The sequence below is a fragment of the Aotus nancymaae genome, unplaced genomic scaffold (genome assembly GCF_030222135.1).
Source record: "Aotus nancymaae isolate 86718 unplaced genomic scaffold, 86718_ANA_hifiasm-v0.15.2.pri h1tg000155l, whole genome shotgun sequence".
NCBI classification, from domain to species: Eukaryota; Metazoa; Chordata; class Mammalia; order Primates; family Aotidae; genus Aotus; species Aotus nancymaae.
The window spans coordinates 880,253-907,109 of NW_026988570.1; the positions used below are offsets into that span (position 1 = coordinate 880,253).

Here is a 26,857-nt window from a genome sequence, read left to right on the forward strand (position 1 = left end):
GGGATTACATCATGAACCACCATGCCTGACCTAAGAATGGTTTTTACTTTTTTAAAGGGTTATAGAAAATAACAAAGATTATGTTATAGAGTCAGTATGTGGACAGCAAACTATACTATTTATGCTTTGATCTTTTGCAGAAGAAGTTCAAATTTTATATTAGCAATTGCAGACAACCTAAATAAACATATTAGGGCGTGGGATTAAATGGTATGCAGCCATTTTTTATTAAGTACAATTTCCATTTTATTTTTTCTTTAGAGAATAGTCTGTCTTCAGTCTTTAAGGACTCAGCTCCTTACATGGGCTTTGGTGTGGGTCTTGGGGCAGCACCTGCAGGTCTAAATCAGGGTGGGCATGGTCAGTCCTTGTGGGCTTTATGTCTACTTTGGTATGAATTGTACAACTCACACAGTAATGCAGTTTCACATACAGCTTGGGAAACACAGAAGCATCGAAGATGCTTGCTTCAGAAATGTCCCTGACTGCTACAGCCTCCACTATGTTTCAGATGACGAACTTTTTAATGGCCCTGTCCTTGGGCACACATTGGGCACAGTTCGTGCAGTGAATAGGCTGCACGTGGCTGTGGCCCTTTTTGTCAGGACCGTTGTTCCTTCTTTTCCTTGTCTTCTTGGAACTGCATACCAGAGAGAGGAGTACAGCCATTATTGATCATATTTTTGAATAATATTTAGTGGACTCAGGAATTGCTTATTTGTAATGTCAAGTGGGATACAAAACTTTAACACAGTATGATTATAATTTTGTGAAAACCTATAAAGTATGTATATATGTATGAAAAAAATTCTCTAATGTATTAATGGTGGATATTTTGAGATGGTGGCATGATTTCTATTTATTTATAAAGTATTTCTTAATATTTATCAAATCATATTTTAAAATTTTTCAATATTTTAACTGAGTGGGAAACATTTGCTGTCAAGTAAGGATATGCTGTCAAGTAAGTACCAGTTAATGGTACTTTATTTATTTATTTATTTATTTATTTTTTGAGACGGAGTTTCGCTCTTGTTACCCAGGCTGGAGTGCAATGGCACAATCTCGGCTCACCGCAATCTCTGCCCCCTGGGTTCAAGCAGTTCTCCTGCCTCAGCCTCCTGAATAGCTGGGATTACAGGCACGCGCCACCATGCCCAGCTAATTTTTTGTATTTTTAGTAGAGATGGGGTTTTACCATGTTGACCAGGATGGTCTCGATCTCTTGACCTCGTGATCCACCCGCCTCGGCCTCCTAGAGTGCTGGGATTACAGGCGTGAGCCACCGCGCATGGCGGAGCAACCTTATTTTGCATGTGTAACTGGTAAAGCAGAAACAACAGTGTACTGTTCAGCACTGTGTGAATAGTAATTATAGAGTACAGCTTTCCTACAGAAGAACAGAACCAATAGGGGAATAGTTGAGTGCAATTTATAAATAAGTCAGTTGAAGGCCGGGCGCGGTGGCTCAAGCCTGTAATCCCAGCACTTTGGGAGGCCGAGGCGGGTGGATCACGAGGTCAAGAGTTCGAGACCATCCTGGTCGACATGGTGAAACCCCGTCTCTACTAATACAAAAAATTAGCTGGGCACGGTGGCGCGTGCTTGTAATCCCAGCTACTCAGGAGGCTGAGGCAGGAGAATTGCCTAAACCCAGGAGGCGGAGGTTGCGGTGAGCCGAGATCGCGCCATTGCACTCCAGCCTGGGTATCAAGAGCGAAACTCCGTCTCAAAAAAAAAAAAAAAAAAAAATAAGTCAGTTGAAGAAGTAATGGACCCTTTATCCCTTTATCTGTGGCTGATGAATTTAATGGTGAGAGTCAGCACAAATCTTTAACATTTAACAACATGTGTGTGAAGCTGAAACTTGTAATGCTCTCATCTTTCATGTATTTTAAGGAAGTCAATGCCTAAAGTAAATTTATTAAAAATTCAGAGTTAATTATGTAACGTATTAATGGATTTTGTGTGCTCCTTGGCTTGGTTGTTCTTTAAGAATTTTAAGAGCTCTGTTCATAAATATCAGTCTTATAAAGCCCATTGTTCTATACCTGATTTTTCTATTTTATTTTTAAGGTCTTTTTGGTTCACCACGGGTGCAATATGTTGTAGATCATGCAATGAAAATTGTTTTCCTCAATACTGACCCCTCTATTGTAATGACTTATGATGCTGTTCAAAATGTGCATTCTGTTTGGACTCTTCGGAGAGTCAGATCAGAGGTAAGGAGAAAGGCAAGTCACTTCTCCTTAGTAGAAAAGGGTAGCCTGGGTGTATTGGCTCGCACCTGTAATCCCAGCACTTTGGAAGGCCGAGGCGGGCAGATCACTTGAAGTCAGGAGTTCAAGACCAGCTTGGCTAACATGGTGAAACTCCATCTCTACCAAAAATATAAAAAATTAGCCAGGTGTGGTGGTGCACACCTATAATCCCAGCTACTCAGGGGGCTGAGGCAGGAGAATCGCTTGAACCTGGGAGGTAGAGGTTGCAGTGAGCTAAGATTGCACCACTGTACTCCAGCCTGGGCTACAGAATGAGACTCTGTCTCAAAAAAAAAAAAGGAAAGAGTAGTTAATACTTCATACCTTTACATGTTTTTGGAAATATCATTTGTGCATAGTTTTTTTTTATTATTATTGCCATTGTCATCATCATCTTTAGAGCCAGGGTCTCACTCTCTCACCCAGGCTGAAGTATAATGGCACAATCATAGTTCACCGTATCCTTGAACTCCTGAGCTCAAGTGATCCTCCTGCCTCAGCCTTTTGAGTAGCTAGGACTACAAGCGTGTACCACCACTCCCACCTAATTTTTAATTTTTTGTAGAGAAGGTGTCTTGCTATGTTGCCCAGGCTGGTCTTGAACTCCTTGGCTCAAGCAGTCCTCTTGCCTCACCCTCCCAAAGTGCTGGGATTATTGATGTGAGCCATAGCACGTGACCTCATTTGTGAGATAGATTGAGCTTCTTAGGAAAGAAAAAATATTGTGTCTTTAGTAACTGACTTCAACTTGCATTCTTACAAGGAAATTGCTGTTTTGTTCTAATTATTGTCTTTTTTCCTCCTCTTTATTTTGACTTAAGGAAGAGAATGTTGTTTTAAAGTTCTCTGAACAGGGGGGAACCCCACAGAATGTGGCCACTAGCAGCTCCCTCACAGCACATCTCAGAAGCCTCTCCAAAGGAGATTCCCCTGTGACTTCACCTTTCCAGAATTACTCCTCCATTCACAGCCAGAGTCGCTCAACCTCATCACCTAGTCTACATTCTCGCTCACCTTCTATTTCCAACATGGCAGCTCTAAGGTAGAAGGATTTCCTGGTTTTTCTTTTTAAGCTTTCTCTTTTGTTCTGAAGGATTTAAAATTTCTGTTGACAGCTTTTTTTAGGGGAAATATATTTAGGGGAGATACTTTTTAAGGGAAATAGCCATTTTCCCAGTTGAGCCACTTTTACTAAGATTTCTAAGTTTACTTTGTCACTTTCTGTCCTAAGTCATATTTTGAAGCTGCTTCTGCTTGTCCTGAGATTGGTTGCCTCATTTCTACCACTGTGTGGACAGCAGTTCGATGAATATTAATTCCCAAAATATTATGGCACTATTTTGTTTTTGCCTTAATTTATGTTAGTTTTTATTTTGTTCTTGTTATTTGATATCTAATTGTATATATCTCTCTATATAGATACATATTTAAATCACCAGATATTTATATCTGGTGCTACAGGGACATTGGTTGGTGGGTATATATATGTCTGACTATACAGGGACAGTGTTTAGAGCTTTATGAATAATCAGTTCATTTTCCAAAAAAGATGATCTAATTTTTAGTTTTTTTTTTTTTTTTTGGTGCTGTGACTCCGATACGAACTAATTTTTACTTTTAAAAGATGAATTTTAAGGGCCGGGCACGGTGGCTCAAGCCTGTAATCCCAGCACTTTGGGAGGCCGAGGCGGGTGGATCACGAGGTCAAGAGGTCGAGACCATCCTGGTCAACATGGTGAAACCCCGTCTCTACTAATACAAAAAAAAATTAGCTGGGCATGGTGGCGCGTGCCTGTAATCCCAGCTACTCAGGAGGCTGAGGCAGGAGAATTGCCTGAACCCAGGAGGCGGAGGTTGTGATGAGCCGAGATCGCGCCATTGCACTCCAGCCTGGGTAACAAGAGCGAAACTCCGTCTCAAAAAAAAAAAAGATGAATTTTTCTTTTTTCTATTCTTTTTTTTTTTTGAGATGGAGTCTCGCTCTGTTGCCCAGGCTAGAGTGCAATGGCATGGTCTTGGCTCACTGCAACCTCTGCCTCCCGGGTTCAAGCGATTCTCCTGCCTTAGCCTCACGAGTAGCTGGGACTACAGGCACGTGCCACCACACCCGGCTAATTTTTTTGTGTTTTTAGTAGAGATGGGGTTTCAGTATCTTGGCCAGGCTGGTGTTGAACTCCTGGCCTCGTGATCCACCTGCCTTAGCCTCCCAAAGTGCTGGGATTACAGGCATGAGCCACTGTGCCCAGCCAAGATGAATTTTTCTAATAAGAATTCTAAATCTTTAGAATATAGTAAAGCACATTGACATGAACTATTTAAATAGTAACTCCTTTTTGAAAAGTTTTAATTTCTGACTGGGATTATGCCATGAATGCTCTTCTGTCTGTGGAATTTTGGGAAGTGTCATTGGAGTGTGTGTCTTATGAGCCTGCTTTGCTAACTGTGATGTACCCTCTCTGTTTATTTTGCAGTCGTGCTCATTCTCCTGCCTTAGGAGTGCACTCTTTTTCAGGGGTGCAAAGGTTCAACATTTCAAGCCATAATCAATCTCCAAAGAGACACAGTATTTCTCATTCTCCAAATAGTAATTCTAATGGCTCCTTTCTTGCACCAGAAACGGAGCCAATTGTTCCTGAACTGTGTATTGACCATTTGTGGACAGAAACAATGACTAATATAAGGTTTGTTTTATATATTATTATTCAAAAAAAGTGTTGCTAAAAGTCTTGGGAAATATGTGGTATTTTGCCTAAAGTTTCCTTTTAATGTGATCAGTTACTGATATATGTAAAAATATATAGAGATATGTATTAAGGTCACCTCAGTTTCAGTAGGGGATGTTAATGATATTAAAGTGATCATAGGCTAGGAATGGTGGCTCACGCATGTAATCCCAGCACTTTGGGAGGCTGAGGCAGGTGGATCACTTGAACCTAGGAGTTCAAGACCAGCCTGGACAACATTGTGAGACCACATCTCTACTAAAAATACAAAAATTAGCTGGGTGTGGTAGGGCACACCTGTAATCCCAGCTACTCAGGTGACTGAGGCAGAATTGCTTGAACCCAAGAGGCGGAGGTTGCTGTGAGATCATGCCACTGCATTCCAGCCTGGGTGACAGAGTGAGACTCTATCTCAAAAAAAAAAGTGATCATAAAATATTATTTTGTCATTTGACATTTCTTCCTTAATAGTAATAATCTCTCAGATTTCCGGTGTTTTTTGTTCTAGGTGGAAACAACTAATTTCTATCAATGAGGACATTTGGGTGTTTTATTATGTTTCCTAAGTTTTAGGTTCATGTTAGTTGAGTGCCAGCTTTATTTTTTGGGAAACATAGCTTTGATCTCTGTTCTGGGTGACCTTTCTTCTTTTATGTTCTCTTTAATTCATGTGTTAATTTAACTGTATACCAATGTATATGCTAGTTAACAATCTAATAACTCACTGTCCCTGTGCTCAAAAGAGGCAGATAGCTGAAGTATGGTGACACAGGAGGGACTACTTTTGCCGGTAGGGCTTTGAAAGATGAATAGGTATTTGCTAGGTAGGTAAGTGGGGAAAGGCCACAGATGGCGGGTGGGATCAGAGGAGAAGTTCTGGTGAATGTATTGTGTGTTCAGGGAATTATAAGTACTCCCACTGTGGTTTGTGCAGAGGGGAGGGAAAGGGCTGATAAAGAGGAGGCCTCCCAGGTGCAGTGGTTTACACCTGTAATCCCAGCACTTTGGGAGGCTGAGGTGGACGGATCACTTGCAGTCAGGAGTTTAAGACCAGCCTGGCCAACATTGTAAAACCCAAATTAACCAAGTGTGGTGGCATGCATCTGTAGTCCCAGCTACTCTGGAGGCTCAGGTGAGAGAATCATTTGAACCTAGGAGTTGGAGGTTGCAGTGAGCCAAGATCACGCCACTGCACTCCAGCTTGGGCAACAGGGTGAGACTCTGTCCTCCCTCCCCGCGCCCCCACCCCCCCAAAAAAGGAGGAGGCTTGAGAGAGGGATTACTGATTGCCCTTTAGTCCTGGTCTATTTGATGACAGTGGTACGAGGGCACTTTATAAGTGTGTTGGAAATTCAGGAAAGAGCAGAATAATAAATGTGGAATTGTCAGTTTATAAGTGGTGATTGAGGTAAGAGAGTTGGATTAGAATTGAAGAATTATTGTATTTAATAATTGTGTGTACGTGTAGTATATAGGCCTTTTCCTAAGGAGAGAGTTTTAACATTCCTTAGATTCTCAAAGGGATTCATGGTCTCCCAATAGTTAAAATCCAATGGTGTAGAATTAGAAGAGGGCTAGGGACTGAAGTTCTGAAAACTTAAGATTTAGGGAGTGGAAAGAGACAAAGCTGCGGCAGAGAGACAAAGCAAAAGAGGTCAGGTGGGAGAAGCAGCAGGAAATACAGAACATAAAAAAGAGAGCATTTCAAGAATACAGAGATACCAGTATTGCCACATACTGGTGAAGTGTGGCCCTGAGAGTTGAGCCCAGAGAGGAGGTACCTGGGTGGCAGTGGGTTCTCTGGTGACCTTGGCCAGAGCATTTTAAGCTGGGAGGGTGGCAGGGGAAAGTGGGGTAGAAAAAGTCAATGGGGACTGAGAAAATGAACATAGGCATACAGACTATTTTAAGGAGTTTGCCTTTGAATGGGAATGATGATACAAAACTAGAGGGAGTCTTGGTCAAGGAGAGTTTTGTTTTTGCTGAAGTGTATTAAAATTAGTTTTCATGACGTCTTGCCCAATATTTTCTTTTTCTTTTTTTTTAGACTGGGTCTCACTCTGTTGCCCAGGCTGGAGTGCAGTGGCGCCATCACCATTCGCTGCAGCCTCGGCCTCCTGGGCTCAGGTGATTCTCCCACCTCTGCCTCCCAAGTAGCTGGGACTATAGGCACACACCACCATGCCTGACTTTGTAATTTTTGTAGAGATGGGGTTTTGCCATGATGTCCAGGCTGGTCTTAAACTCCTGAGCTCAAGCAGTCTGCCTGCCTCTGCCTCCCAAAGTAATGGGATTACAGGTGTGAGCCACTGTGCCTGGCCCCCAGTATTTCTTACATAACCACAAGTTATTTATTTATTTATTTATTTTCTGAGACAGAGTCTTGCTCTTGTTGCCCAGGCTGGAGCGGAGTGGCGCGATCTTTGCTGACTGCAACCTCTGCCTCGGTTCAAGCGATTCTCCTGCCTCAGCCTCCCAAGTAGCTGGGATTACAAGTGCCTGCTACCATGCCTGGCTAATTTTTGTATTTTTAGTAGAGACGAGGTTTCATCATCTTGTCCAGGCTGGTCTTGAACTTCTGACCTTGTGATCCATCTGCCTCAGCCCCCAAACTCTTGTTGGGATTACAGGAGTGAGCCACCACACTCAGCAGTACAAGTTTTATATCCAACCAAATTGACAAGGTTTTTTGTATACTCTAATGTTGAGTTCATTTTATATTTTAAGACTTTTAATGTGAAATAGTAGGCTATATGGCGTATACTCAAGGGAAAGTATTGAAAATACAGAGGAGAGGAAATGATTGATGGAACAAGTAACCAGAAAGGTACACAAGTGGTGAGATTAGCCTTAAGTGAAAGGAGTGAAGGTTGATCAGATACATAGGGCAGGAGGCTGAGCTCAAGCCTTAGAGCCTCATTTTGTCTGAAATGGAAGGCAAATGCATACTTTTAGAGAGAATAGAATGGGGGATAGGTAGTCTGAAGAAAGTAAAGATGTGGATACAATGTTGAAGTAGGCTCTCTGTTTTATTTCTCATATATAAAATAAAAAATATCTGCCATTAAAAATCATTTTTCTTTAACTTGTTTGTAAGTTGAATATATTATAGATTCTTATTTTTTAGATTTATGGGTCTTCTGTAGCACTTTAGAAGGAAAGATTTGGGAATTAGAGATATGATTTCAAAGAGATGTGAATGAGGCCTACTCTGAGAAGGAGAGAGGAGTAGATAGGAGAAATAGCATTATGAAAGATCTGGCCCTTTGAGAGATAGGAATTCAAGTTTGCAGGCATTATTTTATAAGTAGGTGGCTTAGTTTGCGTTACTTTACAAGTAGGTAGCTTACATAGTATGTTAATTTAAAAGTTTCTGTGATTTTTTTTTTTTTTTTTTTTTAATAAAGACGAGGTTTCACCATGTTGGTCAGGCTGGTCTTGAACTCCCGACCTCAGGTGATCCACCTGCCTTGGCCTCCAAAGTGCTTGGATTACAGGCGTGAGCCACGGCGCCCGGCCCGTAATTGTTAAATTTATTGTAGATTTCCCCAACAAAGCTGTGTAATCAGCTCATAATCAAAGAGCTGAAAGGATCTTAGAGATCATGAAGCTTAATTCTTAGAAATGTTTTTGTGTTTTCAAGATTATTGCTTAACCTAAGTAGTTTTTAGATTTCTTGCAGAATATTTTCAGACTTTTAGTGGTTACTGTGGTAGATTCTTGGACCAGTGCTGACAATTTATTGATATATCTATTATAGAGAGAAAAATTCACAAGCCTCAAAAGTGTTTATTACATCTGACCTATGTGGGCAAAAGTTCTTGTGCTTTTTAGTAGAGTCCCAGCTCCAGTTACGGTAAGTATATTTATTTCCTGTTGTTCCTGTTTAAGTAACTTAGCACTGCTTTTTCTTTTTATTTTCTTTCCTTTTTTTTTTGGCTTAAGTAGTTTTATTTAGACATAATTTACATGTCATAAAATTAACATGTTTTAACTGTGCAATGAAATGATTTTTAGTAAATTACAGTGTTATACAACCATCAACAAACCCAGTTTTACACCTTGTGCTTTTTTGTAGTCAGTCTTGTTCCCATTTCCAGGTTCAGGCAACCACGCAAGGCTTCTGCCTTTATGGATTAGTTTTTTCTGGACATTTTTATATATATAATGTATGTACACACAGTGTAGCTTTTTGTGTTTAGATTTCATTTAGCATGATGTTTTTCAGGATCCATCATTTTGTAACATGTATCATTATTTCATACCTATTGCTGTATAATAGTCCTTTGTATAGATCTACCACATTTTGTTTATCTGTTCATCAGCTGATGGACTTTTGTTTCCACCTCTTGACTACTGGGAATTATGACAGAATGAACATTTGAGCAAAAGTCTTGAGCAAAAATGTGGACATACGTGATTTTATTTTTCTTTAGTAAATACCTAGGGTTGGGCCATTAGGTTGAATTGTAAATTCATGTTTAACTTTTTAAGAAATCACCAAACTATTTTCCAAATAGCTTGTATCATTTTATATTCCCACTAGCAAAATATGAAGGTTAATGTTTCTTTATCCTTGACACGATTGGATATCATTACTCTCTTTGGTGGTAGCCGTTCTAGTAGTTGTGAAGTGGTTTTAATTTACTTTTCTCCAATGGATTCTGATGTTGATCATCTCATTAAGTTATTAGCCATTTATCTTCTTAGGTAAACTATTCAAATCTTTTGCCCATTTATTTACCTTCGTATTTTGAAATACTGTAGATCACAGGAAGTTACAAAATAGTAAACAGATTCTGTGTATCTTGCATTCTTTTCCCCTCATAGGTAACCTCTTACATAACTATACTACATTATCATAACTAGGAAAGAGATGATCTACACATTTTATTTGAAATTTCATCAATTTAACATGTACTCATTTGTGTGTATATATGGTTCCATGCGGTTTTTTCACATGTATAGATGTGTGTAAACACCACCACAATCAAGATACAGAATGTCTTTATCTCTCTTGTGTAACTCCTTATAGTCTCATACACTATTACCCACTGATCCTAGCAACCACTAATTCTCCATCTTGATAATTTGGCATTTGTGAATGTTATATGCATGGGCTCATACAGTATATAAACTTTTGAGATTGTCTTTTTCTGTTCAGCATAATATAGTTAATACCCATACAGGTTGTTTCGTGTATCAAGTTTCTTTTTTTATGTTAATATTTAGCTGTGTAAAGTTTCAAGAGAGCAATGATAAAACCCAGCTCATATTTGGTTCTGTGACCAACATACCGGCAAAGGATGCAGCACCAGTGGAGGTAATGCACATTTCTTGAGAAGTTGAAAATTACTATGCTTCATCAGATTTTTCAGTCAAAAAAATCCGTTAATTTGCTCAGATTGAGAAGTAAAAGTTTTGTCTTTCTTTTTTTTTTTAAGAAAATAGACACCATGCTAGTCTTGGAAGGCAGTGGAAACCTGGTGCTGTACACAGGAGTGGTTCGGGTAAGCAATAAGTAGCACTTCATGCGTTTAGCAGGACTTCAGACTGCCTGCATGAATATTTTTAATGTTATTTTAGATTGGTATTTTAAATTTGTTACGTTCCTGCCTGCACAGTTTGGCAGAAGATTTTTGTTAAGAATTGACAATGAAGCTTCCAATTTAGGTGAGTTCTAATTTGGAGGACTATGCCTCACTGCTATTAAATGCATTGGCACTCTAAACCTGTCACAGATGGGAAACCTTCAGTGAATATAGGTAGATTGCTTTTTTGTTTTTAAGTTAACTAGTTTTGAAACTGAAGTATGGGTACCTTTGGTAAGTATTAAAGTTTCATATGTTAAATGTGGTATATGTTAGCTGTATTTTTTTGACATTTGTGAAATTTACATAGAGAATATACATTTTACAAATTTAAATTATGAAATTTAAATACATATACACAATTTGAAGAATAATAATGAAATGAGTATTCATATACCCAGTACTCTGGTTAAGAAATAGAATATTGCCAGTATCCTTATTTTTATTATGTTCTTTTCTGATTGCATTTCATCTTTCCCTGCTCTTGAGATAGAATCCTGACTTCTGTGATAAATCAGTTGTTTGTATTACTAGTTATTATAGTTATGTGTGTCACCAAAGAATGCATTATTTAGTTTTCCTTGTTTTTGATTTTTTTTTTTTTTTTTTTTTTTTTGAGGCAGTTTCTCACTCTGTCGCCCTGGCTGGAGTGCAGTGGCATGATCTCAGCTCACTGCAGCCTGCTCCTCTTGATGTCAAGCAATTTTCCTGCCCTAGCCTCCCGAGTAGCTGGGACTACAGGCGCATGCCACCACACCCAGTTAATTTTTGCATTTTTAGTAGAGATGGGTTTCACCATATTGTCCAGGATGGTCTTGATCTCTTGTTCTTATGATCTGCCCACCTTAGCCTCTCGAAGTGCTGGGATTACAGGCATGAGCCACTGTGCCCGGCCTGTGTTTGAATTTTTATATAAAAAAAGATACCATGTACTCTCCTCTAATGTACTTATTTTGCTTAACATTATATTTGTTTCAGATTTGTCTGTGTTGATGCACAGTGTTGTTTACTCATTCAGTGTTATGTATGTATTTAATAGTGTTCCATCGTACCTTGTTTTGTGCTTTGCTTTATTGTACTTCACAGATACTGCATTTTATTTTATAGGTTGAAGGTTTGTGGCAGCTTTGTGTTGAGCAAGTCTGTTGGTCGCATTTTTCCAGCAGCATGTGCTCATTTTGTGTCTCTGTTTCATATTTTGATAATTCTTGTAATATTTCAAACCTTTTTGTTATTAATTTAGCTGTTACGGTGATCTGTGATCCGTGGTCTTTGATGTTACTATTGGAATTCTTTGGGGGCACCATGAACCCCACCCGTGTAAGACGAGAAACTTAATTGATAAATGTTATGTGTGCTCTGCCTGCCCATTTGACCTGTCCTTTCTGTCACTCTCCCTTTCCTCCTGCCTCACTATCTCCTGAGACAAAGCAATATTGAAATTAGACCAGTTAGTAACCATGTAATGGCCTCTAAGTTTTCAAGTGAAAGGAAGAATCACAAGTTTCTCACTTTAAATAAAAAACTGGAAATGATTAAGCTTACTGAGGAAGGCATGTTGAAAGCCAAGATAGATTGAGAGCCAGACCACTTGTGCAAAACAGCCAATTTGTGCATGCAAAGGAAAAGTTCTCAAAGGAAATTAAAAGTGTTATTTCAGTGAACGTGCAACTGGAACAGCCTTATTGCCGATACGAAGGAAGTTTTAGTGTCTGGATAGACAATAAAACAAGCCATAACATTCCCTTATGCTGAAGATGAATCCACAGCAAGGCCTTAACTCTCTTTAATTCTGTGACGGCCTAGAAAAGTGAAGAAGCTGCAGAAGAAAAGTTATAAGCTAACAGAGGTTGGTTCTTGTGGTTTGAGGGAAAAAACCATCTCCATAACACAAAAGTGCAAGGTGAAGCAGCATGTGCTGATGCAGAAGCTGCTAAGATAATTGACACAGGTGGCTACACTAAACAGATTTTCAGTGTGGATGAAGTAGCTTTCTGTTGGAAGAAGATGCCATCTCATAACCTGAGAGAAGAAGTCAGTGCTTGGCTTCAAAGGGCAGTCTGACACTCTTGTTAGGGGCTAATGCAGCTGGTTACTTTAATTTGAAGCCAATGCTCATTTACCGTTCTGAAAATCTTAGGGCCCTTAAGAATTATGCCAAGTCTGCTCTGCCTGGGCTCTATAAATGGAGCAACAAAGACTGGATGGCAGCACACCTGGTTATAGCATGGTTTACTCAATATGTTAAGCCCACTGTTGAGACCTATTGCTCAGAAAAAAGATTCTTTTCAAAATATTACTGCTTATTGACAGCGTACCTGGTCATGTAAGAGCTCTGAGGGAGATGTACAAGGAGATGAATGTTGTTTTCATGCCTGCTGACACATCTGTTCCGCAGCCTGTGAATCAAGGAGTAATTCTGACTTTCGAGTCTAACTATGAAACACATCACTTAACTAGAGCTGCCATAGTTAGTGATTCCTCTAATGGATATGGCAAAGTCCATTGAAAACCTTCTGGAAAGGATTCACCTTTCTAGATGCCATTAAGAACATTCATGATTCATGGGAAGAGGACAGAATATCAACATTAACAGGAATTGGGAGGAAATTGATTCCAACCCTCATGGATGACTTTGAGGGGCTCAAAACTTCAGTGGAGGAAATAACTGTAAATGTGGTAAAAATAGCAAGAAAATTCAAATTAGAAGTAGAGCCTGAAGATGTGACTACATTGCCAAAAATCTTACAATCAAGCTTGAACAGAATTGCCAAACTTGAACAGAGTTGCCAAAATCTTGTGATCAGACTTGAAGAGTTGCTTCTTCTGGATGAGCAAAGAAAGTGGGAGCATACGGAAAACAAGTATTAAGTGTCACTAGGCCATTTAAATTTAAATCCACTAGGTTACTAATTAAATATAATGGTCTAACGCAAATAACAGAGACTAGCAGAGGGATTAAAAAATATAGCCCAACTATATAAGTTGGTTATAAAATGCTTACTTCAAATATAATGACATAGGTAACTTAAAGGATAGAAAAATGATATATTATGCAAAAAGTAATCAAAAGATAGCTGGAATTGCTATAAAGTGGGAAAGAAAATGGCAGGAACTGCCGGGTGGGGTGGCTCACTCCTGTAATCCCAAAACTTTGGGAGGCTGAGGCAGGCGGATCACCTGAGGTCGGGAGTTCAAGACCAGTCTGTCCAACATGGAGAAACCCCCGTCTCTACTAAAAATACAAAATTAGCTGGGTGTGGTGGAGCATGCCTGTAATCCCAGCTACTTGGGAGACTGAGGCAGGAGAAATTCCTTGAATCCGGGAGGCAGTGGTTGCGGTGAGCTGAGATCGTGCCGTTGCACTCCACCCTGGGCAACAATAATGAAACTCCATCTCAAAAAAAAAGAAAGGCCGGGCGCGGTGGCTCACGCCTGTAATCCCAGCACTTGGGGAGGCCGAGGCGGGTGGATCACGAGGTCAAGAGATCGAGACCATCCTGATCAACACGATGAAACCCTGTCTCTACTAAAACTACAAAAAAATTAGCTGAGCATGGTGGCGCATGCCTGTAATCCCAGCTACTCAGGAGGCTGAGGCAGGAGAATTGCTTGAACCCAGGCGGCAGAGGTTGCGGTGAGCCGAGATAGTGCCATTGCACTCCAGCCTGGGTAACAAGAGCGAAACTCCGTCTCAAAAAAAAAAAAAAAAAGAAAAAGAAAAAGAAAATGACCAGGAACAAAGAGAGACTGGTTAAAGGGCCAAATCACCAAGAAGGCACACTTGAGTATTTTATAAATGTCAGCTCATTCCATTTTGTTGATAATGTTGTTCATGTCCTTTTCATCCTTGGCAATTTCTTTTCTTTTTTTTTGATACAGTGTCTCGCTCTGTCACTCAGGCTGGAGTGCAGTGGTGGGATCACAGCTCACTGCAGCCATGACCTCCTGACTCAAGTGATCCTCCCACCTCAGCCTCCCAAAGTACTGGGATATTGCAGAAATGAGCCACTGCACCCAGCCTGGCAAACTTTTTATGTGGGAGTTCAGACAAGTGTTTTAGTCTCTGTGGGCCACATGCAGTCTCTGTTACATATTTGTCTTCTGGTTTTTTTCCTTAACCTTTTAAGTACGTAAAACCTATTCTTAGCTCACAGACTGTACAAAAACAGGATACAAGCCAGATTTGGTCATGGAACATAGTTTGCTGACCAAGGATCTAAATAGATGCAGAAATATCATTTGACCAAATCAAATATCTGTTTATGATTTTAAAAAAATTCTCAGCAAACTAGAAATAGAAGGGGACTTCCCAAGAGAAATGAGGGACATTGAAAATTTTCACTATGCCTCCTGGTGAGGAGGAAGGGAGGGCCATGGCTTTTTTCTTGGTGTTTGCAAGGAGTAGTGCAGGTATAGTGAAAAGTTTCTGTCCTGGTTGGTCACTCTTTTCCCACCACTTTGGCTGGAAAGAGTAAGGTTTTCTTAGGGCCTGATTTGTTTGTGAATGTTGGCATGTCTGTGTTGCAGGCTCTTTGAAAGCCTGAGGCCTAGTTATGTAAGGAGTCAAAAAAAAAAAAACAAAAAACAAAAAAAAAAACCTCGGGAATTCATCATTAAGTCATTCCTGGGTCTCAGGTTACTAGCCAGTTTGTCTTCTTTTCTTCACTTTTCAGAATCTTCTGTTAGTTGCATTATAAATTTTATTCAGTTTTTTTTTCCTTTTTGGTGATTAATGGGGGGAATAGCATGGAATGTGCTTACTCCATCTTTTCATAAATTAGGGGTGTGAGATAGCTCTTAAAAAATTATGTGTAACTAGTTCTCATAGTCATTTTTTTTAAGCCTAAAGATTTTATTGGGGCAACTTCTGTAATTTTCTATTATTTTGTTAGCTTTTGAGCAGTGTATTAACAAGAATATATATATTGTTAAGACCTCATTTTAGTTCTGAGCATCTCCTTTTTAGTTTTATCAAGTTTTCAGCCTGTACAGATGTGAATTTCTGTTGCGTTTTTCCGAAGTACCCTACAGATAGCCGAAATAAGGAGTGGTTAGCATGCATTGTCTAGTCATTCTTTTTTTTTTTTTTTTTTTTTTGACATGGAGTTTCACTCTTGTTGCCCAGGCTGGAGCACAATGGCGTGGTCTTGGCTCACTTCAACCTCCGTCTCTTGGGTTCAAGTGATTCTCTTCTTGCCTCAGCCTCCCAAGTAGCTGGGACTACAGGTGCATGCCACCATGCCTGGATAATTTTTGTATTTACAGTAGAGACAGGGTTTCAACGTATTGGCCAGGCTGTTCTTGAACTCCCGACCTCAGACCATCCACCCACCTCGGCCTCTCAAAGTGCTAGGATTACAGGTGTGAGCCACCACGCCCGCTGACTCATTCTTTTATAAAATCAAAGAATTTATTCCAATTTGTATAGAGTTTTTTTTTTTTTTGAGGAAGAAATAGTTGAGAGTTTATGATTGAAGACAGATTGTGTGCTGGAGAGAGCAGTTTGAATTAGGTTGGATTTAATTTCTTGAGCATTATCTGACCGTACTTTTTTAGCCCCTGGGGGATAATTGGTGTTCTTTCTCTCAAGGCTTGAGACTTCTAAGATTGCTGCTTATAGTTTCTGAAAGCTTAGTGTTCTCACTGTCTTTATGACTAATAAGGTAGAAAAGTGCATAGTGTACAGACTTTTATATAATGTGTTGACTATATTAACATTCCCCTCCTTGCCTGCATAAAAGGTCTTCAGTAATGAAGAGAAGGAATCCAGCCAGGAGAAATTATACCAAGGTGTGGGAGGCCTAGGTGGGCAGATCGCTTCAGCACAGAAGTTCAAGACCAGCTTGGACAACATGATGAAACCCTGTCTCTACCAAAAAATACAAAATTAACCAGGCATAGTGGCATGTGCCTGTAGTTCCAGCTATTCAGGAGGCTCAGGTGGGAGGATCATTTGAGCCTGGTAGGTTGAGGCTGCAGTGAGCTGAGGTCGTGCCACTGTACTCTAGCCAGGGTGAAAGAGTGAGATCTTGTCTCAAAAAAAAAAAAAGAAATTATACCAAGGTATTTGCAGTTGGATAGTGGAATTGGATTGATTATTCACATTTTAATTGTTTCTTAGTTGTGTTTGGTAAGCATAAACTTAGAAATATCAAAAGAAATATATGTTTACATTCGTTAACATTTTATTTAAGGATGTGATGCATTAAAGGCAATTTTTTTTCTTACATATTTTTATTGCTTAAAGGTGGGAAAGGTTTTTATTCCTGGACTGCCAGCTCCTTCTCTGACGATGTCCAACACAATGCCTCGGCCCAGTACTCCACTTGATGGCGTCAGTACGCCAAAGCCTCTTAGTAAACTCCTTGGATCATTGGATGAGGTAAGAAATGGACTAGGTGTTTTCAAAAAGTTAAGATTTTTTAAAAGAAGTTTGGTCAAATATTGGTTCTTTCTGTTGTTAACTTAATTTTAGTTAATATTTGGATAATAAATGTTTTCAAACACAAGTGATTCAGTTAACATACATTGACCTCCCTTGTGATGTGTGTGGTACTTTTTGAAGGTGCTGGAAAGATGGAAATGATACATTCTTTTCCATCTAAGGATCTCACAATTGTGTGGATTTGATGTACTGTCTGCATAAGAAATTATAATTTAAGAAAGACTCATGACTTAATGGATGAGTAAAAGACAGTACCATCGTAGATTGACTGATGGGAAGATAATATCCAATGGGAGGACATGGCGAAATCAAAGCCTCATCTCTGAGAGACATGTCAGACTTGCTTTGGACCTTGGGGATAAGTAGGATATCTGTATGTAGAAAGGGGCATTCAGGGCAAGGAGGAATCACACAGGCACAGACAGGAAGGCCAGATAATGCAGAACATTTTTTAATGGCTATTTGTATCTTCATCTCCTAGTGCATGAGTTAAGGACTCAACAAATCTGTAGAATAAATACTTATAAAAGTACAAGTAATCTGTAGGGTGAGGCAGGATAGGGGTTGGATAACCTTTTTTGAACATTTTCTATGTGCTAGGCATTGTTCTCAGTGCTTTATTAGTATTATTATTATTATTATTATTATTATTATTATTTTTTTTTTTTTGAGACGGAGTTTCGCTCTTGTTACCCAGGCTGGAGTGCAATGGCGCGATCTCGGCTCACCGCAACCTCCGCCTCCTGGGTTCAGGCAATTCTCCTGCCTCAGCCTCCTGAGTAGCTGGGATTACAGGCACACGCCACCATGCCCAGCTAATTTTTTTGTATTAGTAGAGACGGGGTTTCACAATGTTGATCAGGATGGTCTCGATCTCTTGACCTCGTGATCCACCCGCCTCGGCCTCCCAAAGTGCTGGGATTACAGGCTTGAGCCACCGCGCCCGGCCCTAGTATTATTTTTTTAGAGCAGCTTTATTGAGAAGATATTACTATGATTCTTTTTTTTACAAATGAGATAGAGGTTACAAATGAAATAAACCTAATAAGTGGTAGGACTGGGATTTACACTTACTAATGTGTTCTTGAAGGAAGAAAGGGTTGGGCGCAGTGGCTCACGCCTATAATCCCAGTACTTTGGGAGGCTGAGGCAGGTGGATCACGAGGTCAAGAGATCAAGACCATCCTGGTCAACATGGTGAAACCCTGTCTCTACTAAAAATACAAAAATTAGCTGGGCATGGTGGCGCGTGCCTGTAATCCCAGCTACTCGGGAGGCTGAGGCAGGAGAATTGCTTGAACCCAGGAGACGAATGTTGCAGTGAACCGAGATTGCGCCATTGCACCCCAGCCTGGGTAACAAGAGCGAAACTCTGTCTAAAAAAAAAAAAAAAAGGAAGAAAAGATGAAAAGGTAGTTTTATTCTGAATGCAATTGTCAGGGGATTACATGATTTTGAGGAAGGAGTTACAAGTTTTTGGATCTGTGTTACATACAGGTGTATTTTGGGATTAAGGATAAGGAGACCAGTTAGCCTCGAAGTGAGGTTGTCTGTATCAGTGTAAGAAGCATGAAGAGGGTCTGAGCTAGAGCAGTATGTGTGGAAAGGAGGGAATAACATGAGAGGCCTTGGGAGTTGGAAATGAATTTGTCAGCTGATTGGTGTTGTGCTGCTGGGCTTGGAAAGGTGAAAATTCTCTTAACCTGGGAAGGTAGCTGAATTTACCAAGTTAGGAAGCCTGGAGGAAAGTGGTGTGTATTAAAGGACATGTGAGTGTGGATGTTTAGGGACAGTTCAAAGGGAAGATTAGTGCTATCAATTGTATTTGATAATGTCTGTCTTTAATATATTTTTAAATGTGCAACATTGAATGTTTTTCTGTTTGCAGAACATTCAGAAGGGGAACTGGAGAAGTGTCAGAATGTTTTGTGTGATTTGGAAGAATTTCTTTTATAATGGAAAATGGTTTCCAACTTTTTTAGTATTCTATAAGCCTGGTAACAGTTATATCTTTTTGATAGGTATAAGGTCATGGAAATGATAGTCTAACACATTGGGTGATGGCTTTTCTACTTCTCTGGCAGATTGTGCTAGTAGGCTTAGAGCCAGGACCAGTGGAGCTGAATTTTTCCTGGTAACTTTTAGAGTAGAATCTGGAATATAATAAATACATCTTAGTCTCATTTGTAAGTGTTGACAAAATATTCACTTGGAGATATATAAATTGAATTAAAGGAATAAAAAAAGAGTTGGTGGTCATGAGTGGAGATTTAAGATTGGAAGCATCTGCATGTAGTTAGTAACTAAGATCATTTAAATTTTTTGTTTGCATATCTGCAGTTAAGCAAATAAATGCTTCATATATACATTTTAATGTATATTTATATTTGCATTTAATATATAAATGCAAATATATTTTTGAATAAATAATTGCCTATATTGGAAATACCACTAAATACTGATCTCATTTGTTTGCTTTTTTATTACTGTCCTTTCTTCCTGGGCTCTTAGTGCTTCAGCTGCTTCAAATCACAGTTTAGACTTTTTTTTTTCTTTCAAGATGGTCTTGTTCTGTTGCTGAGGCTGGAGTGCCGTGGTGTGATCTCACCTCACTGCAACTTCTATATCCTGTGTTCAAGTGATTCTCATGCCTCAGCCTCCCAAATAGCTGGGACTACAGGTCTGCACCACCACGCCTAGCTGATTTTTGTATTTTTAGTAGAGATGGGGTTTCACCATGTTGGGCAGGCTGGTTTCCAACTCCTGACCTCAAGTGATCCACCCGTCTTGGCCTCCCAAAGTGCTGGCATTACAGGCATGAGCCGCTGTATCCGGCCCACAGTTTAGTCTTTAGCCCTGTAAGGTTGCTAACAGTGCTGCTGGCTTCTCCTTCTTAGCTGTGACTTCCTTGCATATTATCAGCCTTTCCATAAGTTCCTTGTACCACCAACATTTGCAGATGGCCAGAGCAGGAAAAGCAAGGTTCTCTGAGAATGTTGGACCCCTCCCTGTAGTTGCCTTCTTTAGGTGAGAACGTTGGCCCTCTTCCCTGCAGTTGCCTTCTCCCCTAGATCTTGGTCCCTCAAGTCCAGGTTGCTTCCACAGCTTTCCCACAGCCATCAATCAGATGTTTTCCTTTTACCTACCTTTACTGGCTGTTTTCTGTGAGGACCTTGGTTAGCTGGTACTTCATTGTGTCCGGAACAAATTTTTTTAAGGACCTGGGTTCTTGCTGTGTCACCCTGGCTGGAGTGCAGTGGCTATTCACAGGCTCACTACAGCCTCAAATTCCTAGGCTCAATTGATTCTTCTGCCTCAATCTTCTGTGTAGCTGGGACTATGCAGGTGTGCACCACCATGCTTGGCTTGGAGTAGAACATTTTCGAATCATTACATATAATTGTTCATTAGATCATATGCAAAAAAGAAACAGTTTCTTTGTTCTTAGTTTCTCAGAAAACAATTCATTTGTGTTATATTTATGACTTTTACAGGTTGTTCTATTGTCCCCAGTTCCAGAACTGAGGGATTCTTCAAAACTTCATGATTCTCTCTATAATGAGGATTGTACTTTCCAACAGCTTGGCACTTACGTTCATTCTGTCAGAGATCCTGTCCATAACAGGGTCAGCCTAGTAAGTATAAACATTTGGTAGCTTTCCAAGAGGTGGGCTAGCATTTCAGATTTGACAGAATACAGAATTTTGTCAGAAAAGTGACCACAAACATTTCTCATGATTTACAAAATCTATTGTAATATGTCATTTTTTGGCACTATTTTACCTTTTACTATACAGCAATTCTGCTTGTTTTCTGTAGTTTCTGTATTACTAAAAACTTAATGGGAACAAAAGCTTAGTTGAATTGCATATTGATACGATTTTTTTTTGTCTTTTCGTTAAATGTCCTCCCTTTGATGATGGTGACTCATTGTCTGTATAAAGATTAGACACTTTTTATTAAAACAAGCATTTTGGAAAACATTTTGCAAGTAATTACATTTAAAGTTTCTGAAATTTGGAAGTGTTCATTTCTGTTTTGAAAATTGTTTTTCATTTATTTTATTGCTTTGTTAGACAAAGTCTTATACCAGCTATTTTTAAGACATTAAAGACTTAGAATGTACGAGTTTTACTTACTTCCTCATTTGTTTCCATCTAGGAACTGAGTAATGGCTCCATGGTTAGGATCACTATTCCTGAAATTGCCACCTCTGAGTTAGGTACGATTGAGAAGTTTCATTTATAAGATGTGAAGTAATTGTGATTTACATTAATAATTGGGGTTTTAGCCGGGCGCGATGGCTCACGCCTGTAATCCCAGCACTTTGGGAGGCCGAGGCGGGTGGATCATGAGGTCAAGAGATCGAGACCATCCTGGTCAACATGGTGAAACCCGTCTCTACTAAAAATACAAAAAATTAGCTGGGCATGATGACACGTGCCTGTAATCCCAGCTACTCAGGAGGCTGAGGCAGGAGAATTGCCTGAACCCAGGAGGCGGAGGTTGTGGTGAGCCGAGATCGTGCCATTGCACTCCAGCCTGGGTAACAAGAGCGAAACTCTATCTCAAAAAAAAAAATAATAATAATAATAATTGGGGTTTTAAACATTGTTTTGGCATTTTTGAAGCCACTGGATCAAGTTCTTAGCTTTGTAGAGGAATTTTAAAGAGCTAGGGAGTGCTTTGTAATGTCCACTCTATGTGTGCTCTAAGGCTGGAGTACAGGTGAAGGATGTGTTAGTTCTGTTCCTCTGAGATTCTTATGTTGAGGAATACCATGCAGTGCAATAATATATGGACATTCTGGCTGGGCATGGGGTCTCACACCTGTAATCCCAGCACTTAGGGAGGCTGAGGTAGGTGGATCGCTTGAGGTTGGGAGTTCAAGACCAGCCTGACCAACATGGTGAAACCCTGTCTCTACTAAAAATACAAAAATTAGCCAGGCATGGTGGCACACATATGTTATCCCAGCTACTCGGGAGTCTGAGGCAGGAGAATTGCTTGAACCCGGGAGGTGGAGGTTGCGGTGAGCTGAGATCGTGCCACTGCACACTCCAGCCTGGGCAACAGAGCAAGACTGTCTCAAAAAAAAAAAAAGCCTGTATAATATAAGGAAGTTTATGACATCTCTTGGTTTCAAATTCTAACTGCCAATGCAGGACATTGGCAGCTTGTAGACTAGAATGACTTTTTCGTTTTAGGAATTTTCATTGGGTAGTAAATGGTATTCCAAGTTGATGTAGAGATTCCTTGCCTTCTAAAAGGTGTTTTATAATCACAAAACCAGGTACCAGAAGTATTATAAGCCTAAGCAAAATATATACAAACAAATAATAATGGAGGAAATTAAAAAAGCAAAATTTCTTACCCCTTTATAGCCAAACAGAAGCTCCATAGTTAATGCACATAAGTTTATGTACTTTACCTACAAAGGATTCTCTCACACACTCATGCAACATTCGGTTTACACTTTGGATTCAGTTATGACATATTTGGTTATTTGGTATTTTAATATTACTTGCTTCCAACCTATGCTGTTTGAGTGTGCACATTGCAAAATGATGGGACAGAGGATGTGTTGCTGAGGATGGGCCCAGTGACATGACAGTGGAAAGGGAAAAAAGAATCCTGGAAGAGAGGATATGTGAGTACAAGCAGTTCAGGGTTGTTTACTACTAAAAGCAGATTCGGGTCTCTTCACAGTGGTAGCCCTGGCCACTCTGAGGGGCTCACTGTATGACAGTGTAGTGCTATACCTGACATTCATACTAATGACTTTGAGCCATTGAGAATCGTGTAAGGCCAGGTGTGGTAAGCTCATGCTTGTAATCCCTTCCCTTTGGGAGGCTGAGGTGAGGGAATTGCTTGAGGCCAGGAGTTTGAGACCAGCCTGGACAACATAGTAAGATGCTGTCTCTACAAAAAGAAAAATAAAATTAGCCAGGCGTGCTGGCATGCATCTGTAGTTCTAGCTACTTGGGAAACTGGAACTGGTAGATCACTTGAGCCCAGGAGTTAGAGGTTACAGTGAGCTATGATTGCACCACTGCATTCCAGCCTGGGGACAGAGGAAGACCCTGTTTCCCCTTAACCTAAAAAAGAATAGTGTAAATTATGTGGTATTAACTCTTAACCCTTTTAAGGCAGAGAGCATGTGAAACATTTTAGAAACTGAAAGATGTCAGAAAATAAAAGTTATAAAGCTTTGGTTAATAGGCATGTTTACTCATTTAGAACATCTTGTAATGCTAACCAAGCATTGCTGTTTGTGGATGCATATATTGAATATTATATATTTACCGAAGTATTTAGTATTTTATATAAATGTATAAACATAGAAGTTGTATGTTTTTCATAGTGACTTTGTTTTTTTTGAGATGGAGTTTCACTCTTGTCACCCAGGCTGGAGTGCAATGGCATGATCTCGGCTCACTGCAACCTCCAACTCCTGGGTTCAAACCATTCTCTTGCCTCAGCCTCCCGAGTAGCTGGGATTATAGGTGCCTGTCACCATGCCCAACTAATTTTTGTGTTATTAGTAGAGATGGGGTTTCACCATGCTGGCCAGGCTGGTCTTGAACTCCTGACCTCGGGTGGTCCACCCACCTTGACCTCCCAAAGTGCTGGGATTACAGGCGTGAGCCACCGTGCCTGGCCCATAGTGACCTTTAATTTGTCATCGAGCTAGAACATCTTTAAGAGTGAAAGGGGGAGCAGTTAGTAATTGCTGGGGCAATGGATGTAAATCAGGAATGTTTGTGGCAAACTGGGCTATTTGATCACTTTATTTTGGATCCAGAATTAATGATCAAAAAGCTGTCCTCAGATCTCTTTGAATCCCTGTTGAATTCAGTAGTTGGTTTTAGTTTCAGATTTTTGGCTAGGTAATGTTTGCATCTTATTGGCTCTTTAATGACAGTTTTCTTTTCATAATAATTGGACTTTACATAGTAGAAATTAAAAAAGTTTCTTATTGAAAGGGGAAAAGAAATGCATGCAGAGTAAGAATACTAAAATTAATCTTTGCTTTTAATAGTACAAACGTGTTTGCAAGCAATTAAGTTTATCCTGCCAAAAGAAATAGCAGTTCAGATGCTTGTCAAGTGGTACAATGTCCACAGTGCTCCAGGAGGACCCAGTTATCACTCAGAGTGGAATTTATTTGTGACTTGTCTCATGAACCTGATGGGTTATAACACAGATCGCTTAGCTTGGACTAGAAATGTAAGTAAATACAATTGTTTTCTTTATGAGTTATTCTGTTAATGTAATGATTGCATAATTGGTAATATAACATTCAGAGTACATAATAGGCACACCATATTGAAAATAATAGAATAATACTAAGGTTTATTGTATCTATATAGTATAAATCAAATCTCATTTAATATTTAATATTAACATTTTACTAGTAATTACTGAGCTTTACAATGTTAAAGCATATATGACTATGTCTCATTTCACCTTTGTAAAACGACTGCAAGTTATGCCAGGATTTCTGATAGTTTTGGTTTTATTGATGAAGAAACTAGATCACAAAAAAATCACAGATGTGATTTTTTTTAAAAACTACTAGACTGCATTTTCTAACTTTTTGCTTAACATTCTTTTCTGAAGACAAGATTGTCTTTTTACACACACGTTGCTCAGGATGTGAGGAGGAGAGTTTGATTTGAGGGGGATTTAAAGTACTTTAGCCTGAGTATCTACTCTGTTAATGGTATAAAGCCTTATCTCTCACCCTCTTCCCACAGAAACATCCTTACAGCCCTAACTAGATTATTTACAAAATCAGCAGAGTGGTGTGTTCAGTATTGGTGATCTCCTTCTAGAGACCACTCCTAGGACAACCTTGCCTGGGTCACTCTGAAAAACAAATTACTCTTGATTATAATTAACCTTTTTCCAGGTAGCTCAGCTGTACTATTCTATGTGTTTTAGCCTTATACAGCAAATCCAGCTTTAAAAATTGTTTTTGGTCTCAATTATGAAAGGAAAATTTGGAAAATGGAGGAATTAAGAAAATAATTATACTACTCAGAGATAACCACTCTAAATATTTCATGTCACCTTCTATATAAAAATGTCACTGAAAATTTCCCATATCATTAAAAAATTTTTCCAGAAAACCCCCATCATTTCATCATAGTATAGTTTTATCATAATTAACCAATAGCTAAAAATTGTGCCTTGTGAATCTTTTTTTTTTCCTTATTATGAGTAATTTATAAACATTCTTTTTCACACAAATCTTTAACCATATCTCTAGTTACTTCCCAAGAATTGAATCTTAGAAGAGAGACTGCTGGGCCAAGTAATGTTTGGAAAGGGGTTCCCAGGTGATATTCTTACTAGCATCATTTAAAAGTGCCCATTTCACCACAGTGTTTATTTGTGGTGTGGTGAACCTTTGCCAGCTTACTGAGAAATTGCATCTTATTTCTGTATAGGTAAATGGGAATGGTTTTTTCCCAAATCTAATCAGTTATTTATAGTTATTATTTTTTGATTTATATTTCATGTTGTTTATGTTCCAGTCTCTTTTCAGTCCAGTGGCCAAAGTAATCCTGTGTGATAAAGTCAGGTCACGTTAGTCATGCCTCTGCGTAGAATCCCCCAGTGACTTCCCATGTCACTCAGAGTAAAAGCCATATAGGCCTACAAGATGCCATGTCACCCAGCCCTCGCTTACTCTGATTTCTTGTGCTTTGCACACATCATCCCAGCCACCTTGGCGTTTACTTGTTCCCTGAGCACTGCCAGGATGTTTCTGCCTCTGAGTGTTTGCACATGCTGTTACCTCTATGGAAAATACGTGCTTAGGTCTTTATTCAGATGTCACCTCAGTGCTGCCTGTCCTGTCTCTCTATGTAGAATTATACCTGCCTCCACACCTTTAGTGCCATTTACCTGCTTTATTTTTTTCTTTTCAATTAAATATAATATATATTTTACTTATTTTGTTTTGTGTCCCTCTTCCCCCAACTGGAATATAAATTCTAAAAAGGCAAAGAGTTTCATTTAGTTTTTTTTTTTTGGAGTTGGAGTTTCGCTCTTGTTACCCAGGCTGGAGTGCAATGGCATGATCTCGGCTCACTGCAACCTCCGCCTCCTGGGTTCAGGCAATTCTCCTGCCTCATCCTCCTGAGTAGCTGGGATTACAGGCACGCGCCACCATGCCCAGCTAATTTTTTGTATTTTTAGTAGAGACGGGGTTTCACCTTGTTGACCAGGATGGTCTTGATCTCTTGACCTCGTGATCCACCTGCCTCGGCCTCCCAAAGTGCTGGGATTACAGGCGTGAGCCACCGCGCCCGGCCTCATTAGAGACGGGGTTTCACCTTGTTGACCAGGATGGTCTCGACCTCTTGACCTCGTGATCCACCTGCCTCAGCCTCCCAAAGTGCTGGGATTACAGGCGTGAGCCACCGTGCCCGGCCTCATTTAGTTTTGTTTACTACTCTCTCTCTCTCCAGGAGCTATGTATTGCCTGGCGTAGAAGAATACTCAGTGAACATTTGTTGAGTGAATGCCATTTTCCATCTGACTGAGATACTGTTTTTAAGAGTTTATGTCTATTTTAGTATGTGAAGGAATGAGAAAAATCTTATGGGATAATAGGGACAATTTTCTTTTCTTTTTTAAAAAATGGAGTCTTGTTCTGTCGCCCAGGCTGCAATGCAGTGATGCTATCTTGGCTCATTACAACCTTTGCCTCCCAAGTTCAAGCGATTCTTGTTCCTCAACTTCATGAGTTGCTGGGATTACAGGCATGCACTTCCACACTTGGCTAATTTCTGTGTTTTTAGTAGAAACAGAGTTTCACCA

At 39.7% G+C, this 26,857-nt stretch overlaps 1 protein-coding gene across 2 annotated transcripts in view; it reads left to right on the forward strand.

Annotated features, from left to right (window-relative positions):
* ANAPC1 (anaphase promoting complex subunit 1) overlaps positions 1 to 26,857 on the forward strand; it is a 119,280-nt gene that overhangs the window by 16,985 nt on the left and 75,438 nt on the right. For both annotated transcript variants that reach the window (XM_064371653.1, XM_064371654.1), the window contains 10 exons: positions 2,077 to 2,222; positions 3,083 to 3,303; positions 4,733 to 4,942; positions 8,745 to 8,840; positions 10,217 to 10,307; positions 10,429 to 10,494; positions 16,826 to 16,960; positions 20,518 to 20,658; positions 21,185 to 21,245; positions 24,066 to 24,253. In XM_064371653.1, coding sequence (XP_064227723.1) covers positions 2,077 to 2,222; positions 3,083 to 3,303; positions 4,733 to 4,942; positions 8,745 to 8,840; positions 10,217 to 10,307; positions 10,429 to 10,494; positions 16,826 to 16,960; positions 20,518 to 20,658; positions 21,185 to 21,245; positions 24,066 to 24,253 — 1,355 coding nt within the window. The remainder of the gene's footprint in view (positions 1 to 2,076; positions 2,223 to 3,082; positions 3,304 to 4,732; positions 4,943 to 8,744; positions 8,841 to 10,216; positions 10,308 to 10,428; positions 10,495 to 16,825; positions 16,961 to 20,517; positions 20,659 to 21,184; positions 21,246 to 24,065; positions 24,254 to 26,857) is intronic.